Source organism: Lytechinus pictus, chromosome 10 (genome assembly GCF_037042905.1).
Source record: "Lytechinus pictus isolate F3 Inbred chromosome 10, Lp3.0, whole genome shotgun sequence".
Classification (NCBI taxonomy): Eukaryota; Metazoa; Echinodermata; class Echinoidea; order Temnopleuroida; family Toxopneustidae; genus Lytechinus; species Lytechinus pictus.
The window spans coordinates 6,163,060-6,186,074 of NC_087254.1; the positions used below are offsets into that span (position 1 = coordinate 6,163,060).

The following is a 23,015-nucleotide window of genomic DNA, read 5'->3' on the forward strand; positions in this document are numbered from 1 at the left end:
GATAAATTGGGGGCGTCTTTTCGCAACCTATTGCCTCAATCTGCAGCATTTGAAAAGCTTTAACATTGCATTGAATGGGGGATCTTTGGGGTTCCTTTTCAATTTTCCATGGCTCTCTGGAGCATTTTGGGGGCAAAATCGCCCCGAGCCCCCCCCCCCCCCATGTACTGAGCGATATTGCTTTTCTCTGAAATGAACCATTTCCCTTTACATTTAAAAAACACTTTCTCTGTGGTATAATTGATCTTATCTCCCTGATAGAGAAAGTGTGTGGCTAAATGCCACTGCCTTCAGAAGCCACCAGAGACTAAATATAGACATGATTATCAATTTTCATTTCATTTCCATTTTGGGTAGCATATGACACTATGATAATAGCATTTCACATTTGTAAAATTCTAGATGGCCAGAAATGGCAAATGAGTAATTCTGTCGGACCTTTGCTTCTACATGTATATGTACATGTACATGAGGACAAAGAAAACCGATATTGTATTTCAGGCGAGAAAGAAACTTGATTCTATATATGTGATGAATCATTGCGAGAGAGATTTTTGTTGGCCTTTAGTAGATTTACCATGATGAAAGAATTAGATTAGAAGCTGGTGGCTAGTAGAGGCTCTTTTTGTGTCTTGGATAGTTCCTTGAGGTTCGGGATTTAGCATGCATCTTTATGATTTACATACTTGGCAAGTTTTGTATAAAAGAGAGAGAGAGAGAGAGAGAGAAAAAAAATCTTGCGTTGATAAAACACAATATATGTATCGATCCGAAATGCTTGTATTTTTTTTGTTCATCAAGATCACTACCCAACAAACTATACTAAATTACTTCTCATAAATGAAGCATGTTTGAATGCCAACTTGACAGTTGATAAATCACAATATATGTATCGATCCGAAATGTTTGTATTTTTTTTGTTCATCAAGATCACTACCCAACAAACTATACTAAATTACTTCTCATAAATGAAGCATGTTTGAATGCCAACTTGACAGTTGATAAAACACAATATATGTATCGATCCGAAATGTTTGTATTTTTTTTGTTCATCAAGATCACTACCCAACAAACTATACTAAATTACTTCTCATAAATGAAGCATGTTTGAATGCCAACTTGACAGTTGATAAATCACAATATATGTATCGATCCGAAATGTTTGTATTTTTTTTGTTCATCAAGATCACTACCCAACAAACTATACTAAATTACTTCTCATAAATGAAGCATGTTTGAATGCCAACTTGACAGTTGATAAATCACAATATATGTATCGATCCGAAATGTTTGTATTTTTTTTGTTCATCAAGATCACTACCCAACAAACTATACTAAATTACTTCTCATAAATGAAGCATGTTTGAATGCCAACTTGACAGTTGATAAATCACAATATATGTATCGATCCGAAATGTTTGTATTTTTTTTGTTCATCAAGATCACTACCCAACAAACTATACTAAATTACTTCTCATAAATGAAGCATGTTTGAATGCCAACTTGACAGTTGATAAATCACAATATATGTATCGATCCGAATTGTTTGTATTTTTTTTGTTCATCAAGATCACTACCCAACAAACTATACTAAATTACTTCTCATAAATGAAGCATGTTTGAATGCCAACTTGACAGTTGATAAATCACAATATATGTATCGATCCGAAATGTTTGTATTTTTTTTGTTCATCAAGATCACTACCCAACAAACTATACTAAAAAATTACTTTTCATAAATGAAGCATGTTTGAATGCCAACTTGACAGCTGTGCCTAAGATTTGTTCTTGTAGGCCTATAGATAAATAGATCTAATAGGGTATATCGTATGTAGTTGGCAGGTGCACATATTATTTTGTTTCTTCTCCTGTACTTGGGAGGTAAAATGCAAATTGAATAACTCACACCCGTGGGTCTCTCCCCCTGATGTACATGAACTTGGGTGTATACAGGTGAACCACTACACTAGGGATACCTGTACTCTCATGAGAATAGTGCAGTGGGATCGTGCTAGGTTTGTTTTAACATCCTATCTGAGGGATAGTGTTTTCCACTGTATATGTAGCTTCGCCTGCATTTATGAAACAGGGAGGGGCATGTTAACATACAATGTAGGCTTCGGTCGTCCACCCGCAGTAGACTTGAACCCACAGTCTTTGGTTTGACAGGCAGACACCAAAACTGACTGAGCCAAGTCACTCCTTGAATAGTCATGTATAATCTGAGTAAAGATGTCTGCCTCATGCTTTTCCTATCAGCGTTGACTGATATCATTTATTGGTATACAGTGTAAATTTTCATTATTTATTTGTTATTTTAGGAGCTTTTATACATCACATGTCATGTACCACACTTTTCCCTTTGTCTCATTGCTTTGAACTCAGCATTTGGCACTGTACTCCTCCATAACGAATATAATGTGTCTTGTTACTGCTTTCAGAGCAAAGCCAGATTAATGACCTGAACTTGTTAGGCTACAATATTTATGTTATTAGTTATTTTAGAGTTGTTATTCAATCTGCTTTCATACAAAACATCTCTCCCATTGTCTTTTTACTTTGAACTCAAGTTCCGAATCGTGTCTTGTTATTCTTTCAGAGCAAAGTCGGAGGGATGACCTGGAGTCGTTAGGCTACATGTTAATGTACTTCAACCGAGGCAGTTTACCGTGGCAGGGCCTGAAGGCAGCTACCAAGAAACAGAAGTATGAGAAGATCAGCGAGAAGAAGATGTCAACACCTATTGAAGTCCTCTGCAAAGGATACTCACGTGAGTATTAATGGACAGGGAGGGACCCAGTTAACAATTACCCTTTTAGCTCATTGCCCTAGTAACGGGTCAAGTCTAGCTGTCTGGAAAGGTTGGTGTTTTGAATTCATGAAGGTCAGTTCACACTCAAAGAGAAAATGTGTATCGGCTGTATCATATTTTAAATCCTAAAGGCGCATTTACACATAAACATTTTTGAACGTGTACATGTCTCTTTTAAAAGATTTTACAACCTTTTAGATGGGGGATCTCACATCGGGGGTTTAGATTGTGGTTCACAATTATTTTCCTTGGTTTCTGCCCTTCCTGTTGATAAATTTCTAACTAAAGCAAGACCTAAACGTAATATCAAAGCTAAGAAATTTGTGAACTTTGATGCTACTAATGTTGCAGAGGTAACAAATAACTCATTGTTTCTCAACTAGACATTGTAACACAGAGCAGTTCAGATTTTTTTTTGTGAATACAACGTTGGCCTGGAATCAACTCCCTAAGAAAGTTGTCAGCAGTACATCACCAGAGGTGTTTAAAGCCAAGATCAAAGAAAGCCACCTACGTTTCGACTAAAATCATGTGCGCCCTCTCCAAACCGCTGCATTATACCTAATTGTCCTGCACTGTATCACATCCAGATACAGAAATTGAATACTACCAGAGCCTTCTATATGTATTGCTTTGTTAGGCAAGCACAATTTAAGAGTAAAAATTGCTAAAAGTTTTGGCCCACTTTGCAAAACTCTAATAATGATTAAAAAGGGCTCTAATTGTATCAAACTTTGATGGAAAACCGTTGTGAACTGCCAATGTGTGCTCGCCAGTCCCAAACTTTGTAAATTGACTATTGATATTTTCTTTTAAAAGAACCAAATACATTTAAAAATATTTTCAGGTCATGAAAGGACTGCTAGGAAATGAAATGTCCACCATATTGGCTGGTTTCCAAAACCGTTGTGATAACCGTCATGTCTAATTGACCATTATGAAGAGCAGCAAGAAAAACATTGTTATTTCAAGACAGAACATCTTTTGTGCAATTATTAGCATTGCCAAGTATCGCTTTACGGTGATTTGTAATAAGTAAGACAAGTTTATCTTATTTGAGTTCAACCTCTTGTCAGCAAAGTTATTCTAAAGCTACATGAAATGAAGAAGATAGTGTTTGAAAAATGCAATTAACTCGAAATGTAAGTGAAAAACAACTACTAATGATACAAGTGATGAATTGAATATCAATCGTTGAAATCCATGAATCGTAAGTTACATTAGTTGTCAAAGATCATTATAATTATAGAGTACACTACTCACAAATAAAAATTTGTAACACAAAAGTACATACAGGCCTATGTTCAATTCAATTCAATTTGCATTTATTTCATTCTTGGTTAAAAAAACAATATAAAGCAAGGTATGAGAATTTATTTACAAGCAAGAGTAAAATGAAATGGGGTATTGCATAAATAAAGCCAAGAGGCCTTGTATTAGCACAGTTCCCAGAACATTGATAACATGACATAGCAAAGAAACGATAAGATAAAGAAATAAACATGATATATTTATCTAAAAAAACAAACGCATAAAACATGTTGAAAAAACAACATGAAAGGTGTCAATTTACAAGAGAAAAATAATTATACATATTTGAGATATACATGTAGAAACTGTGTAATGTCTTGATTTGTGTTTGATGTCTATATGTACGTTTAGAAGAAGAGCATGTGAGATAGCTGGAAACCACATATACATGTAGGGTACACAAATGATATTCACTATTAACTCATCTCATGTGTGACATTAGATCATTCAGGCATGATATTCTCCCTACTAAAATTGGAATTCCAATTTTTTTTAAATAACAATTTTGGCTCATTCATTGCTCACTCGTTAGCGAGCATGTCAAGTCATGACAGCATACTGTTCTGTGATAACAGGATACCCGTAAATGGGTACGAGCTATTACTATCACGGGATGCAGTAATAAACAACACCTTTTTGTGAAAACCCTGATGGGTACAACGTAAATCCTGCTTTGCTCAACTCCTAGTCTTATTACCCATGAAGCCTCAATAACCCTACACATTTGTGACTACGCCTTGCCATGTTTTTTGACACTTTTTTCTTGGGGGCGGTTGCATTGTCAACAAAAAATCTGAATGAAATTCCGGTTTAGACTGGTTGTAGAATTGCCAATTGAGAATATAAAACAGCTCTTGGGATCAAGGTACTTTGATATTGATACTGACTTTTGTAACATAACATTCATAGTACCCTAATTTTAATTGAAATCTTCCTTGCCTTTCTAGTGTACAGTATATTATATAAAGAATGTACATGTATGGCACACAAGATATTGGTTTTCATGGCAAGTTACGAAAGTAAAGAATGTTTTTTTTTGGGGGGGGGGTAATAAAAAAAAAATGTATAATACACCTATTTCATTTTCCATGTAGATGTTGGAATATGCTGTATTTATTACTGATTACAGTGTTTGTCCACAATATACACATTGTACAGAGTACAGATCCAGGCATTGGTTTGTGGTAGACCACCTCTCAAACTGCCACTCTGTGGTCCACTTTAGGTTGGGGTACAGTATGGGTACTACACACTTGGGTACAATATCGTTAACACACATATTGCACATTTATCTGCCAAGGGGATCACAGAGGAGCTTTTCATGAAACAAAATATCAGTGATTTGTCACTATTTGTTATAAGCTACTGAAATCCTTGCATCTGATTGGCTCAAGAGTGAAAATCACTGAATTTTTTTTCTTCCATGAAATGCTTCCCATATTTACAGGGTTGTTATAGGTGTAACTAGTTGTTTATCTCTTGGGAATTTTGTAATTTGTTACACTTGCCATTAAAGCCCCTTTCACAATTGATAGTTCGAATGCTTACAACTGTTGCAATTCTGTGCAACATATATTGTGACCAAATGATTGCACAAGCAATTGTGAAAGCCCCTAAACAGCCAGTTTATAAACTATGGCCAAGTTACATGTACCTACATGTATATTTCATGAGGATACTCAATTCATTTTCCTTTCCTACTTCCTACATGTAGGAGGTGGGGGTGGGGTGGTAAATGTTGATTTATGGATTCTAATTCAAATAATTAGTTCATGCCTTCATTGAAGGCTCAACTTGCGGCTGCGAAGTAAATTAGGAGATGTCGGGATGCTTATCTGCTGTCGGAAGGACTGATTTATAAATAAGTTTGGGAAACAAAGACTATACCGCATGCCTTCCTTGAAACTGGGAGAGAACACCCAAATTAGAATTGCTAATTGCTGAACAAAAGATGTGTCATTTTAGAGCGCTGTTTTCGATCACTCTTCTTTTCTTTTTTTCAAAGTCAATCAACCCAATCTGTCTGTCACTGCTTATTGGGTGATAAGTCAAAATTTGGGACATGAATTATGTTGAAAACATGAGGTTGTTTCACCAGGAGTTTATTAGTGCAACTTAAGATTCATGCTTAAACACCAATATGGATGTGATACTTAAACATATAATCTGATTGTAGGATATGCGGTAGCATGTGTCCCGTGCACATGATCCAAACAATGCTGTGGTGCATTATACCGAATGCAATTGGGAAATCTAAGAGCGATTTTTAGTCAGACTTTAATCTTTGTGAAACGCCCTAGTTAAGGTGCAATGTGTTTTTATAGTGTCAACATGCATGTAGACCCAAACGAGAAACACCGATCATTTCTCCATAGTTTGAATGATTGTTCACTTCCACTGTTTTATGTTTATGTGGTTTCTTCCTGATAGAAGCCTAATAATATTTACATTTACATTGCTCAGACCTAAAGTTGTAGATATCCTGTTTTTCGCAGTCACACTTTCCTTTTTCGCAATAGAGTCAATATCGTGATCGACTTCCTACCGTAGATAAGAAAGAATCATCCAGTTTCTATCAGCAGTTGAAACCTAAAAATCATCAACTCTAGGACTCGTATTTAAACTAATTTAAGTTATTTTTTCCGTCAGATTGAGGAGGGTTGTTTGAATAGCTCAGGGTTGATGTATCCCGTAAGCCTTGATTATAAAAGTGATATAGTGAATGACTCACACAGCTACGGGAACCAGTGGAAAAATCTATACAAAGGCATTGACCGAAGGTTATCATGACAAAGCCCGGTGATGAAGAATATCTGTACGAGCCTGTTGACCTACCTGATCCTGCTCTGGACTGTTGTCTATGAAAGATCACTATCATTATTAATACAGGTTATGTTGTGACAAATTACATGTCTACAATAGTCTACACATTTGATATTGCGAGAGATTAAGGGATATGCGGTCATTAAACATTTCTTCATTCTAATATGTATGAAATGAATGGAATGTATTTTCAGATACATGTACATATTTATAGCATTGTAATCAAATTCAAGACAGTTGAAGGGGAAGCTCACCCCGACAAAAAGTATTGTAAAAATAGTTTGAAAATATTGGTGAAGGTTTGAGGCAAATCCATCTCCATGTAAGAATAAAAGAAATGTTATTAGAATTTTAATATGTGATTTGTGACATCATATACGAGCAGCTTTCTTACATACATGTATCATATGGTAAAAAAAGTCACTGAAATGTAATTTTTTCAGAAAATTAAAATGGTTTTTATTGTACCGTAAGTATATCAATACAAAAGTCATTTCACACTCGCTCCTAAAAAAAAAAAAAAAGTCATCATAAATCATCAAAACATGAAATTCATGCATTAACATATGGGGTAGCTGCTTGTTTATGATGTCACAAATCGAAAACTTGAAATTCTAATAACTTTCTTAATCTTAAATGGATTTTCCTTAAACCTTCACCAATATTTTTTTTAATTATTTTTTTCTGCTATTTTCATATTCTGCTAAGTTTTCGTCAGGGTGATTTCCGTTTTAAAGATTCTTATACTCTGTTGATCGTGATAAGGGAATAACTGCCAATGAATTCCAAGAGTAGCATATGTATGCATTGCACAATGACTACTGTCTGTAGGGCAATATCCTCTCCCGTGCGTTACACAGTCTTAAACGATTTACATGTATGTAGCTTGGAGGCTGTCACGATGTATCAACCGACTAACATAGTTTTCAATGTGAACATGTTGCTCGTTTTGAAACACCAATGAATTAAGGGATTAGTGAAGGTATCTGTCCACGAGAAGAAGCCGAGGTAGTGACTCAAGCAGAGTTGATTCCTTGTCAGTAACAGTTGCATCCTTCCTAATAGAAGATGAGCTCCAAAACCCTGACACGTAGCTGGCTGATGTCATATCCAGATGAAAGAGTGGAAGGGGGGGGGGGAGTGAGAGAGAAAGAGAGACAGACACAGGGAGATACATGTATATAGAGATACAGATGTACACAGAAAGAGAGGGAGTAGTATAGAAAAATAGACTGATTTTCGGTTTCAAAAAATGTCTTTTCCGTTTCTGAAAATCTGTAATTCCGTTTCAACTTGATCTATAAATGGAAATTCCGTTTTGTCACTCAAAATGTACACAGCAAATACCTGAATTCCGTTTTGCAAATGTGAATTCCATGAATTTTTACATGAAAAGTATTAGAACCAAATGGAATTTCCGTTTTATTAATTACCGGTAAAATGGAAAATCACTGTCCCTATAGAAAGGAGAGTGAGAGACGGACAGACAGACCTAGGCATGCATACTCAGAGAGATGGTGCCAGGAGGAGGAAGTGGAGAGGGAGAGAAAGGGGAAGAAAATATAAAAACAAACGAGGGAGGTCCACTGTAGAAAAGAAAGAGAAAGAAAGAGAAACACTTCTGAGGAAGAGAGAGGGGGAAAGTGAGGAAATGTGATCTAGACAAAGAGGGCGAAAGTAGGGAAGAGAAACTGAAAGTGACAGAAAGAATGAGGCAGCCCAAAGCTTTGCAATGACCCCACAATGACCTCGTATTCACTTCCTATTTGACTTGTATTGGGAAGTTTGTTGCCAGTACTGAAGGTTTCACTGATCACTACAAAGTGTAAAATATAAATTAGAAAACCATTAAAATTACTAAAATATACATTTTTGTACATACTTTATTATGTCCATGCACTTGTAATGAAACTTCAATCTGATAGTGTATTTTAAACATTAAATGTGACTACGAATGGTTGAATGTTTTGAATAGCTCTGAAATGTAACAACTTTGATTTTAGAATGTAATGTATCCATAATTTATTCATTAAAAAAAAGAAAACTATTTGTAGATTACATGTATGTGTTGTGTGTTTTTCCTGTAATACATGTACCCCAACTCCCTATTCAAACTGTATGTCAAATTTACTTCTTCCTACAGCTGAATTTGCAACATATTTAAACCACACAAGAAATCTTCGATTCGATGAGAAGCCAGACTACTCGTTTCTTAGACAGTTGTTCCGCAATCTTTTCCACCGATTAGGCTACACATACGACTACGTATTTGACTGGAACATGCTCAAATTTGTAAGTATTCTTTTCTTTCTTCATCTTTAATAGTACGATTTCATTTCTGTCAGTCTCTTATTTTCCACAAGAGCAAGATAGTAGATGTGAGGGTGATGAATAATTTCTTATCTGAGGTCAAATTTATTGGAATACCGACAATTGAATTTTTCTGGAAGGAAACGTAAACCAAGACTTGAAGATAATTCTAAAATGGACAAAGAAACATTACATGAAGGCGACAGATGATTTTGCCCTCATGGCCGCCAATATTGCTCCTAAATTTTGCAAAATGGAATCGTTTGGTGCAACTTTATACTGGATGGTTGCTACAAGATCTGCCATAAACAATATTTAAGAACATTTATGAAATATTCTTCATACAGCAGAGGAATGTGACTTACTTCGATAGCATAATTGTTTGTTAGCCCCCTAAGTAGCCCTTATAATGAAATGAATACCTAAATGCTGACAATTGAAAAAAGTTACATTTTTTAAGAGTTTGAGCATTCTGTAGACTCCTTCGAGGACAAGCATGATTTTTTTTTCCCAGATTGAGCAAGTTTTTCAGTTTTTTGTGGCTCCTTTGAGTTCACCATACTTTTATTCCTTTTAGATTTAGAGGCCAAATAGAATTCACTTTTATTATTTGTAATCCCTACGTAATCCATTCCTGATACTACATGAAAATCAACCATTATGAGACTTGGCTTCACATCAGATTAGATGGCTTCTTTCAGCATAATGATTTTATTAGCGCTCAAGATCTCCTAAGATAGGATTGCGATCTTGTCTTTCTTTTTTACAGAGTAGGCAAAGGTTAAGTTTCTGGCATTCAGTATATCAGATGATTTTAAAAGTATAACATAAAATCACCAAGGGATGCTTCGATCTAGGTTTTGAGCCAGATATTTAAGTCATATGATATTACAAGATGTTACTTACTCTTGAAAGGTAGAAATGATGAAATTTAGGTTTGTAGAAACCTGTGCGTATTAAGCTTCTTTTTAGTAAGTGCATTGAAACGGCAATCCTATCAAAAGTGGCAATTTTTTATGATGAATGATTATAAAGAAATGTAGGGAGGTAAACCCACGCTGAAGAATTACTCAAAATAAAAATGGCATTTCGTCATTTATTACAAGATAGTGCTGTTACAAAAATCCCCAGACATATTTAACTTTCTTTCAAGAGCTTTAGAAAGGGCATTCGACATGTTTTAATACATGCGGTTAATAAGCGTAATTTTTACAAGAAATCTGCATAAACCCTGGATTCAACCAATGGTTTTAAAAACCACCTTTGTGAATTCGGGCCAATGCGTCTTGAAATAAATTATTTCTAGATAGATGGCGCTGTGTAGATGCATATTATTATTATTATTGTTATTATTGTTATTAAAACTTGATATTTTTGTCATGTTTATTTTGTTTATAGAGCAATGTACCAGAGAGGGGAGGCAAACCACACCCCCAGAAAGAGGCAGAGAGGAGAGATCGAGAGGAACATGAAAGACACCACCATCCCAGGAGCTCAACAACGAGGGCGCTAGCAGGTACTGCCGCCACGGTCCGGCTAAGAAACCAGGAGCCCGCTGCAGTCGTCAACCCTGTGGCAGTCGGAGGTAATTTGGTTTGATTTTATTTTTGCTTTCTTGAGCCTCTTTCATACTTTTATTCAACTGCCTCAGCAAGGGACCTAGCATTTCTATAGCATACATGTAGACTAGATGGTTGAGTCTGATCAGGGGTCCGTTTCATAAAGGACTTGCAACTGTTGTAACTTTGCCATAATGGCAAATACCATGGTAACAGGGCTCAGCAGCCATTCAGAATCAAGGTTCCCATGGTAGTTGCCATAATGGCAAAGTTACAACAGTTTCAAGTCCTATATGAAACAGGCCCCTGTATTAAAGGGATGGTTTTTCACAAAATATTGCTAAACTTTAAACTTCAATAACTTTATCATTTGTTATCCGATTTTGATGAAATTTTCGGCACTTTGCTCAGTGAATTCTACTCTATGTATGAAGATATAAATATTTTCAGCCCGGACCATCCCATTAAACATTTCACATAGGGGGAAGAAATTTGGAGATGGGCATTACATTCTTCTACCTAAAAGTGTCGAAAAAAGTCTCTTATAAGTTGCAAGAGATACTCCATAAAATGCCTTTGGATTTTTGTAGGAAATGAACTTGGGTGAGAAGTAGCACCTGTACCAATTAAAGGAGAATGAAACCTTTGGAACAAGATAGCTTATGTGAAAACAGAAAAATCAAAGAAACAGATCAACGAAAGTTTGAGAAAAATCAAACAAATAATGAGAAAGTTACGAGCATTTAAATATTGCGATCACTAATGCTATGGAGATCCTCACATTGGCAATGCAACAAAGATGTGTGATGTCACTTGTGAACAACTCTCCCCATTACTTTAGTATATATTTCACTTAAACTGCCTCTTTTATCACATCTATCAGTAGATCATGTGTTCTTTCTATAGGAGGGCATGTAATACAGATGTTTAAAGAATACATCATGGATAAAGAGTTTGTATCACCAGAAGAAAAAGCAAAAAGAGACATTTTGAGGGTATTTTATAGTCCATCAAAGGGAAAGTTGTTCACATGTGACATCACACATACTTGTCGCATTGCCAATATGAGGATCTCCATAGCATTAGTGATCGCAATATCAAAATGCTCATAACTTTCTCATTATTTGTCCGATTTTTCTCAAACTTTCTTTGTTCTTATTCTTTGATTTTTCTGTTTCGACACAAGCCTACTTGTTCCAAAGGTTTCATTCCCCTTCAAGAAAGACAGAGTTTTATAGTCCTTAAAATTGGCAACAAATTAGAAATTAGTATCATGTCTTTTAAATTGAATTGGCCATCCCACCAATTTGTTTGGCTTCATTCTTGTTGGTGAAAGGTGTGAGACATTGCACTTTATTCCAATGGCGATAGAGTTATTATGTTGCCAATTGAAAGATATGTCAAGTAAGCAATCCTACACTGAAAGGGTAAATCTGTCTTCTTTTTTTTTTTTTTTTTTGCATGCGACTTCTTTTTATGCCTGTGCCCTGCGGGGGAAAAGGTACTACTACCACACGAAATAATGCACAAATCGCTGCGAGAATTTTTGGGGCAGTTGATGATTTCATTTGAATGAGGCTTTAGAATGAGAGAGTTAAGGTGCATATTTCAATGATGTTCACATTAAATGTCCGATAAGTATTACAGTGGTAATGTCGGGCTCTTTGCCTATTTATGACTCTTGGTCACGCAGATCCCATAAAGTTAAACAAAACGACGATTATGAATTGCTTTACGGTTTTCAGTTTTTAATCATTAATCATGGATTGATCATTGGGGTAGCTAATCATGATGTATGATGGCTGTAGGGCTCATACCAATTATTGATATTTCACAACATTTTATTGTTTTCTGTAGGTTTCCATGGTGAGTGAGTATTTCACACATATTTTGTTTGATGCAAAAAAAGAATGAAACAAAAAAAATTATGCTTTTAGGCTGGAACATGAACTCTGTTTAGAGTTTAAAAAAATTATAAGCTTAGCTAAATTACCGATCAGATTAGGAAAGAGGGATATATTAGTTGCCATATTTTTTTCTCCAAATTTTGCGTTGAAATGCTTCAATTTTGCTTTACTTCTGCAGCTACATGCTTCTAACACATTGCACAACAATAATTGACTAATTTCAAATTTTCATGAAAGGACACATTCCTGAAACGTTGTCAATTGGAAAGGGGTTTCCCCCTTCAAGTACCTGAAAAATGACATTAACATTTTCCTTTTATGTGTCTGTTGTATGCCTGTGTATCATGCATCTATTCATTACAGTTCTACTTACCACCATGACTATTATGGTTATTATTGATTGTTTCACGGCTTAACTTGCTCACACATCTTTTCTTTTTCTTTCCCTTTGTCATCCACCATCACCACAATCTCCCATCTCTTCGATTCGATTCTCAAAATGCCCCACCCTCTTTCATTTGCTCACCACACCGTCTTCCAAATTCTTTTACTCTCCTCTGGAAATCATTGATGTGTTATGTATATAAATGACCCCTTCTCCTTCAATTCCCATCACCAACAACCAAATGATGAAATTTTGACCCCCACCCCCCCCCCCCAAAAAAAAAAAAAACACACACACACACATAAAAGAATCAAGCCTGGGGCGGGCGGTGCCATCGGTTGGGTCCTCCAAAACCGGCCGCAGTGCCCGAAACAAAACGGGCCTCATGGGGGATGCAATAGTGGGCGGTGGCCCGTCCACCTCTATCTCGGGGGGCGGGGCCACCCCCGTGACCAGGGGGCCGGCTAGGCCCTCTGTTCCATTAGGTATCCAGCCCGGCCAACCACCTCGGCGAAGCACACAAGCCAGATAGGTAGGCAGGCAGGTGGCATGCTCTGGTGATTTGCCGTCAATGTTGCTTTCTCCCTCTCTTGTCTTAGGGTATGGTAGAGCTAAAACAAAAAGTTCCTTGACAGTAGTTGTTCTGTTAGTGTTGGGGCATGGTTATTACTCTATTGTTGATTGCATTTGAAGTTATTTCTGTTTTTCAAATTGTAGCGATGGGTTTAGAAGTGGCAGTAGCAACCCTTACTCTTTGTCTGTGCATGGTATTCTAGTGAAATGTTGAAGATGTTGCCCTTTTCTTTTTAAATTCCTTCAGTTTGCTGCCTTAGAGTTGTTGGGATAGTCTGTCATTGTTGTTCTATGAGGAAGCTATAGTAGCATAATAACTGTGCTTGTAGAGAGGAGTCATTCTATTAGTTCTATAGATCTTGTCATTCATTTCAAATATTCCTCTAAAACATGTTTTTATTCTCACTAATTTTATCTTTTCTATATCATCTCTTCTGTTATATTTTCACTATTGATTTTTTAAACACATTTCAAATTCATTACATGCATGTTGAAAAATTTCCAGATGAGCCTAATAAAAAATATAACCTCTAGAATAACTTTGCTATTGGAAGTTTTTTTTTATCTTAAATGCTTTCATTTTTTGTTGTTGACTATTCTCGTGCTAATTTTTCAATTTATTCTTGCTATTTTTTTTCCATTTTGCTTGGCATTTTTCAGTTGTAACATCTGTCACCAAAAGGTTATGAAGTCTCTCTTTTTGTATATCACATGTAAAATCTCTCTCCTGTATGTCATATCGGTGATGGACAAGCATCACTTTTCTTTTTGATGATGTTTCAGAAACTTCAATTTCTTAACCTTTCCTTGCACTTGGTAGTATAAACATTTTAGTTGGCATTTAGTTGATCGTTGTACTTTCTCTTTCTCTTGTTCTAGCCACATCTCCCCGTCCAGTTTCGCGAGCTGAGCAGCAGCGCACCAACAACCGGCGCCTGGTGCGAGGTCTGGCCACCGGACCCACCAGCGCGGACCAGGTCCAACGTGGAGACTACGGCCGGCTGGCGACTCCTTACTCTGCTTTCAACGGTGCCACCAGTACTGGCATGAAATCGGCCGACGAGGGCGCTGCAAGAACGTCATCGTCACGTTACATACGCAAGTGAAAAAGGACACGATGCTGTACATAAATGTTTTAAAATGAAAACACAAAAGATATTTTAAAGAAAAGATGGAGAGAAGACGAGAGCGTTGGCCACCCGCAAGAGGTGAGGTGATGACGAGATGTGCTCAACATTGTCATCAGGGAGATGGGCCAGCCGTCCGGATCCAAGGCCGCCAATGACTTGTTGCAATAGAGTTGCCTGAGCCAGATTGGATCCTCCGCGTCCCGCTGAACATGCATCATGAATGCTCGCCACAGAGAGACTGCGTCAGACAGAAATGGCACGTCATGTTCTATATTCAGCGGCCTCCTTGAACGTGGGATACACTTCGCATTTCTCATATGATTTGAGTTTTTGTATATTTTCACACCCAAGTTTTTTTAGGATGACGTTAAGAGTGATGCAAGACAGACTGAAATCAGATTGCTTGAGGATTGTATGCCTTGACAACGATTGACAGTTTCTGAAACATGGTATCGACCAATTCAGTTTGGAGTATACCGTAACTGCAGTTTTTATGGTAATTTTTAACTGGGGGGCTTTAAGTATGCCCAATGAAAGATAAATCATGAACTGACATAGCAACGCACCTGCCTCGTTGCATAACCCATTAAAAACGTTTTTGCTCTTAGGAAACCCCCCCTAAATATGACCACCATAAGATACAGTGCTCTAAATTTCGATTTATTTATAATACATGATTTAGAGCTTACCTTATGCATCTTATCCATGCAGGCCATTCCAGTTCTGATATAAGTTCAAATGCGAATGCCAATGATAGCATGGCAGTCAAGAGTGCCCATAGTAGGGATAGGTATTAGTATTCCTTTCTCTCATTCATTACAAGTGAATAATTTAGTTGTGCTGGATTCTGCTAGGTATACATCTTACACAGTATTTACTGACTGCTCCAATTGTCCAGACTGATATTTGGTGTAAAATGGACTACTGCATGAAAATGGTTGCCAATTTAATGATCACACATGATAGTGATTATTAAGATACATGTAAATCATTGAATGATATAAATATGAAAAGGGTTTTAGAGAATAGGAAGATCAATGTACAAAAACATATATATCTACCTAGTACGGGTGGTCTTAATTATGTTTGCCTGCCATTGAAGAGTCTGGGTTCAATCTGTGAGTCATGTATGAATTCCAGGTTACAGATGAGTGCCAAGAAAGTGGTTTTTGGCACAGTATCAGCTGGAATGAATGGTAGACCAAGATGTAATGTGTTTAAGCACCATCCAACTCCCACGCTTCTCCAGTTAATAGACATCTTGGCGTGCTTTTGAATATGAGAGGTTACGAGAAGTCATTTCTTGCATAGGTCTTTGATTTTCTTTTCCTTCTTAATTTGCTTACTTATTCAAGCATGCAATTCAACATGCATATGTACCTTTCATCAGCATATGGCATTAAAAAGTTATCTTAAGTCCTCTGTTTTATGGCATTCTGGGATTGTTTGTTTTTTCAATTAACAATGTAATTAGAATTTAGACATTCCAGCTTATGTGAATTGGTTAAAAGCATTGCATAGATGCAACTCATCTGACATGGCTGTTAGTAGTGTTATTATTGCAAAAAAACAAAATGCCTGTTATAGTTATTTTTTCTCCCCCCCCCCCCCCCCCCCCCCCCCCCGTAATGACATTTGGCACAGGTGAAGATATGAGAAATAAGAGTGTATTACGAATCTATATCATTTTTCTCTTTAATGCAGGGATGGTTTTACGTGTCAGCAACTCTTTAAATGTGATGTACATTTCACTGTATAACGGTTGCTATCTGTAATGCACTATCGAGATGGTGGCCCGCACGGCACGACTATATGAAATATACATTTCTATATCAAACCACTATGTCCGATGATTATCACACATGTATGTCCACAAGCATTTGTTGAGCTGTGAAAGTGTTGTAGTCGTGAGCTAAATAAGCTACGGCACTTTGATTTCCCTTTTTAATATAGTAATGTATAGCTCTAAGACGTTATAGATATGCACCGGGTATTACTGGAACAACATAGTTTATTGATTGTGATTTGATGTGACAATATGCATTGGCCATTCCCATAACTTTTTGCACACAAGAGGCATGGCCTGCATGTCCTGTTGGATTTAGGGAAGCTATTTTTTATGTAAAAGTAATGAAGTATGTGTACGTGCATTTTTCTTCATTGTATAATACATGTATAAGTGGCTGGCCACCATATAAATTTCATTCAATTTTCTTGTCTTCAAACGGAGCACCCAAAGTCTACTGTCAACTTTGAGTATTGTCTTGTAGTACAATGATACAACACAAGTATGCATTCATCATATTGCAATGCCCTTATCGCAATTTTTGTTTAATTATCGTAGATGTAACAAATGCATGCCTACATATTTGATGTATCATTTGTGAAACATGGTTTCTGGACATGTTGTGTGGGTGTATATTCTTATAAAATTGATAACATCTTGAGGTGGAATTAAGTGCCACTAGGTACAACCCATTTTCCAAAGGCAGTTCACAATCATGCGGCATTAGTTTGCACATCAAAAAGCTTTAGTTGTCATAGTTTTTAAATGACCACCCAGTAGACATTCTGAAGAAATAATGCAGTCATCGAAAATTCAACCATACATTTTCATAGAAAGTAAAAATCAAAATCATCTACTGTGAATTATCTCTGGTCGAAGCCGAAAAGGTGCTGCTGACATATACGATTAGTCACATATGTACTAATAATAGGTTTGTAAATAAAAATCACAAAGGCTTCCACTCTAAAGCATGAAGCTGCAGCCACACCCACGAAACCGACACCAAACCGACCAATGATGCGCCATTAGGAATAACACAGTAGGATCGTTCGGTCCGGAACTGGTTTCGCCGGTGTGACAGTGGCGCGAGTGAGTGATGAGAGAAAGAGGGGGATGAGAGGGTCCTGATAGTATGACAGCTTTCACCAAATATTTCTGTCTACACTTTCACATTTATGTAACCAAGCTGGGGGGTGTTACACAAAGATTTAAGTATGACTTAGGTCGCACTTAAATGCCGACGCGTACATGAAATGCAACGCGCAATCTTATTGATCAATACGCAGTTGTGCGCGTCCTCTTGGCATGATTATGACCAATGCCGTCGTGCCTTTTATACGGCACGCAACTAGACATTTAAGTGCGACTCTTAGGTCATACTTAAATCTTTGTGAAACACCCCCTGGTATTATAATCACTGTATCTTCAATTTGTATATACGGTCTTCTGGCAGATAGCCTAATTCTCAGACTCTGCAGGTCGTCTTATACCTACATGGCTAAACCTATCAGTCTAATCCCCTAATTGACCTAATACTTTATAATTTTGTCTCACTTTGTTAAATGAAATTTGGTTCATAAAAAGTATATCTATTCCAGAACACACATTTCTTACAATAATAAAGGCAAATTTTTTTAGTAATGTCAAGCATATTTGGGGGCAAATTTTCCTTATTTTCCTGGAATTGTTGCCCTTCTGCAGTTTTTTTCGGAATATCAGCACCAATCTCCACTTTTACGCTTGCATTTTCGTTATATTAATGGCCGTCAGTGTCAAATATATTTTTAAGAATCTCAATATATTTGAATTTGCCAGAATATGTTTGAATTTCATTTTACTTTGGTCATTTGTTATACTTCATAATTATATCAGTGATCATTCAGTTGATACATTTGCTATTGGGATGGCCCCCACAGATTTACAATTTTCCCTTTGAAGTCTTTAATCGATATACTGTGCTTTTGATACATTGCGAGGAATGACCGGTATACATATTTATGTCAAATTTAATGAGATAGTTGGTGTAACTGCAAATCTCTGCCCGTTATCAGTAAATTTTGTGTGATCTGTGTGTCCTGTTTTTTTAATCAGCTGTAGCATTTGGTATGGTTTGCATGTGTTTTCCCCCAAAACGCTGAAGGTTTAGGATGGAATTATGAAATTGTATTGTGAGTAGTTCTTTTAAATTATTATTATTAGGTCAGGAATTTTTATTATGTGTCCACCATGAATTGAGACAACTTCAGTCAAACTTGCATGCGATGTATCCTGCATAAAAACATCGACAAAATTTGATTTACTTGGGTTATGAAAAAAATTGAATAGAAGTCTTGTGATTTCGTAGGAAGGAAGGTTTTTTGCGATGTGGGTGCCAAATTAGGGACAGTGATTTCAAAAGCTGTTCTTGCCTGTTTCTGGAAATTCGTAATTCCGTTTCAAACTTGATCTAAAATGGAAATTCTGTTTCGTCGTAAAAAAAAATGTAAGAAGTAAAAATAATGAATAATAAAGAACCAACACAGATTTTCCATTTTGATTTACTGGTACATGAAATAATAATAATAATGATATGTCCATTTATATAGCTCAGTTACTATGTGCATATACTCAACTGCGCTTTGATACTTGGTATCATATTATTACCCCGGCTTTAGCTGAGCCGCCATCTAAATTAAGCGTTCAAGGAATAAATCCTACCGGGTACCCGTTCACCTCGCCTGGGTCGAGTGCAGCACGATGTGGGTAAATTTCTTGCCGAAGGAAATTACGCCATGGCTGGGATTCGAACCCACGACCCACTGTTTCAAAGTCCGGAGACTAATCCTCTGGGCCACAATGCTCCACAATGTAAATGGAAATCAGTATCCCTACAAATGCTAATACTGAATGGAGAGTAATACTGCAGTCACACCAATGATACCGTCCCCATATTGACCAACGGTGTGTCATTGGTATTTAGTGAAGTAGCTCTTTTTGGTTCGGGGGTCAGTGTTACTATTGTGACTGGAGCATAAGGGCTTATCGCCATGTGAACTCTGAATAGGAGATCATCTCTCATTCAAACACATGACAGTTTGTAGTTAGTATTCCTTTCCTTTCTTACCAATCTTTAATGTTAATGGGTAAGCTGACATTTGCTATGCAAAATGCAGTTTTTTTACTCCGGGGAGCAATTCTCCATTCTCTACCAACGAGGTATGGTACTCGGCATGGGCGACTTCAAGTACATGTGTAGTGTTGAATGCTGTCGTTGATGTTGGGTTCAAGCAAACAATAGCCATGATAGCACCAGACATGAAACCTAACAATTGATTGTGAAGCCGATTTCTGCGATTAATTGCATCGATTATTGTGTATGATCAATCGTAAAAAGCAGCCCTGCGATTATTTAAAGCCTTGTTCAAATACGATGCGATGAAGCTCAGCATAATTATTTGTTGTGCTATGACAGGGGAAGGCAACGCCCCACTCTGCGAATATATGTGCATTAGCCTCAGAGGAATGGGGATGTGCGTCATTGCTTATTGCAGGTTAAGGTGTGAAAATGTCTTCATCATTCTTGGAAAGTTGATAATTTTTTTCTACTTTCTGAAAAGTTACATTTATATTGCTTCTATTTGGGGAGTTTAACGTGAACTACCAAATTATTGGATTATTTTTTTTGCCTCTAGGTATTGCAGCTCATGTGGTAGAAAGCGTAAATGGTTATCTGTTTGAAGTTTAAAGTGAATGAATACTGCATGCCTGCATAGATGAGACTGATAACTTATTAGATAATCAATATTCTATGATTTTATTTGTATCTTTACATGTTAGCTATCAATTCTATCCGACTTCAGTGGCATTCATTTCCAGATCTAGTTTGATTTGTAGTGATTTTTGGTGTTGTTTTTGTCCGTTTCTTTTTTTTTCTCTTTCTCTCTCTCTAGATATTTAATCAGGATGTTGACTGAAATTTGATGATAGGGTTTTTAAAAAATTTTGAAGGTATTTAAAAGTGAGAGAATGTTTTTGTACTTCCACTTCACCATCACTACCACCATTGTCATTATCATCATCACCGCCATACTCGAAGATAATACAATGATAATACACAATTGTGTACATTTTATATTTTATATGGTATTACATTGTACTCTACTTGATTAGGCTTATCTTTCTCGAGTATATAAACCTTAACCCATTCAATACCAGACAGTCCTTAAACCTGTAAATGCATCTAGTTAGAATATTATCTGGTGTTTAATGAGTTAAGCATGAACATTTATAGGAAAATTTGCTACGATAGAAGAGAAAGGTAATCCTAATTGATTCATTGCATTCATATGTACATTTCTATTTCATGAAAAACAATAAATGGAAGTATTTGTTGTGCGAGGACAGATGTTATCGAGTTCCACTATATATTTGTGCTCCTGTATGTTTATTGCGAAGTGCATGTACAGAATCACATCCCCCAAATAATTTAGAATGTCGTTCTCGTATGTCTGTCAGGATATGATTTAAATTGATAGAACTAATATATTCCTGTGGTAAAACAGTTTTTAAACTCATTTTGGGGAGGAAAGAAGACAGATTTATAATGAATTCAATCAAGGAGTAAGGATTACTTTCCTTATTCTTTTATAATTCTTTTATAAGTGTATCAAGATTTGTTTTCCTTGTACCAATGAAATGGATGTTATTATATAATATATGCATATTGTTGCACAATAATTGTTTTATATCATAACTGTTCCATGAATTGTAAAATGTCTGTAGATGTTGTTAAGTAGTCCTTTTTCCTCTTTCTATGTGTATATGAAATTTAGTCAATGTGAGAACATACTTATGTAGATGAACTTTCTCAGAAAGGATTAAAATTTAAAAAAAGCTGTACAATAAACCATAGTTTACCTTGTCGTTTCTTTTCCTGTCCTTTATATTTGATTTGATTCTATGGTTGGGAAAATGTATCTTAAAGGTCAAGTCCACCCCGGAAAAATGTTTATTTCAAACAATAGAAAATAATCAAACAAGCATCACGCTGAAAATTTCATCAAAATTGGATGTAGAATAAGAAAGTTGACAATTTAAAGTTTCGCCTATTTTTTATGGTTATTTGCACAACTCAGTGACATGCAAATGAGAGAGTCGATGATGTCCCTATCTCACAATTTTTTTGCTTTTTATTGTTTGAATTTTACAATATTTTAATTTTTACAGATTTAACAATAAGGACCAACTTGACTGAACCATAGAATGTTAACAATGGCAATACATCATGTTCAGGGAAGAATAAAACTTTGTTTCACAGGATAACAGGAAGAAAATTTGAATATTTCATATAATAAAATACAAAAGAAATCGTGAGTGATGTCATCAGTCCCCTCATTTGCATACAGACCAGAATGTGAATATAACTGTTTTGTGACAATTAAGCAAATGTCATAACTTTCTAATTTTACATCTGATTTTGAGGAAATTTTCAGTGTTATGCTTGTTGGATTTTCCTCTTTTTATTCAAATCAACTTTTTGTTGGGGTGGACTTGCCCTTTAATGAAAATCATGAATTTAGAGCTGGGTAATTCTATAAAATGTTTAAAACATTTTTATATGTCGGACCCCAGCCATGAGAATTTGTGAGCATTACAACCATTCATGTGGACTAGAAAACAGGGACACCAAAGGCGACCGCACACCTTACGACTGGTCTGCGACCAGATTTCAAAATAAAATGTAGTAGAATTTGATGCTAATATTGAGACTTGGAATATCTTACTGTGTAATGTTCTAAATCATTGTACGAATACCTATGATCAAATCTGAGACTATGCTATCATCCTTCTAAGAACAAAAGCGCCTTGAGCACCTAACAAGGTGGATATGTGCGCAATATAAATACCCTATATTATTATTATTATTTTTTAATATCTAGTTGTAATGACGTCATAGCAGTCGTACGATTGGCTACGATTTGAAACTAATTTGGCCTATACTCCAAAATAAAGGCTTGCAATCTTTCAAAATGGTTATATTATTTTTTCAATTAATTTTAACCTCAAAATGATATGTTCCATTCACATCTTCAGAAAATGAGCAAAATGCGATGTGTTCCAAAATCGGATCGCGAACAGTCGTAAGATGTGCGGTGGCCTTAAGACCTGCCAACCTTCTACAACCAAAAAAAAAGTATTCTTAGAAGTAAAAAAAAGTATTTTTAAAAATTTGTCTCAACGTAACAATCGCCAGCCTGTTGTAGCGAGATCGGTGAAAAAACATGTGAAATGACTCTACCCGATAATTCACCATTTCAAACATGTGCTTGTAGGCAAGAATTTACTTGTTCTTTTCATGCAACAAGTTACTGGCCCGAGATTGATTTTTACCGGTCTGGGACTGTCGCTAATGTTGCGCGCTGTGTATAATACATACCGGT

The 23,015-nt window shown here is 36.3% G+C and overlaps 1 protein-coding gene across 1 annotated transcript; it reads left to right on the forward strand.

Moving 5' to 3' along the window:
- Positions 1 to 2,568: 2,568 nt before the first annotated feature.
- On the forward strand, positions 2,569 to 21,481 carry LOC135155620 (casein kinase I-like). Its single transcript, XM_064105189.1, has 4 exons — positions 2,569 to 2,770; positions 9,090 to 9,238; positions 10,655 to 10,841; positions 14,560 to 21,481. Exons 1-4 carry the CDS (start codon positions 2,638 to 2,640, stop codon positions 14,784 to 14,786), a joined length of 696 nt encoding a protein of 231 aa, XP_063961259.1. The 5' UTR covers positions 2,569 to 2,637; the 3' UTR covers positions 14,787 to 21,481.
- The last annotated feature ends 1,534 nt before the right edge of the window (positions 21,482 to 23,015 follow it).

What these genes read in the sequence shown, in the direction of transcription:
- LOC135155620 (XM_064105189.1), top strand. Translation starts at nt 2,638, where the DNA reads ATGTTAATGTACTTCAACCGAGGCAGTTTACCGTGGCAGGGCCTGAAG. An exon ending in CCTCTGCAAAGGATACTCAC is followed by an intron (nt 2,771 to 9,089) that starts GTGAGTATTAAT and finishes TTCTTCCTACAG; the next exon opens with CTGAATTTGCAACATATTTA. An exon ending in ACTGGAACATGCTCAAATTT is followed by an intron (nt 9,239 to 10,654) that starts GTAAGTATTCTT and finishes TTTTGTTTATAG; the next exon opens with AGCAATGTACCAGAGAGGGG.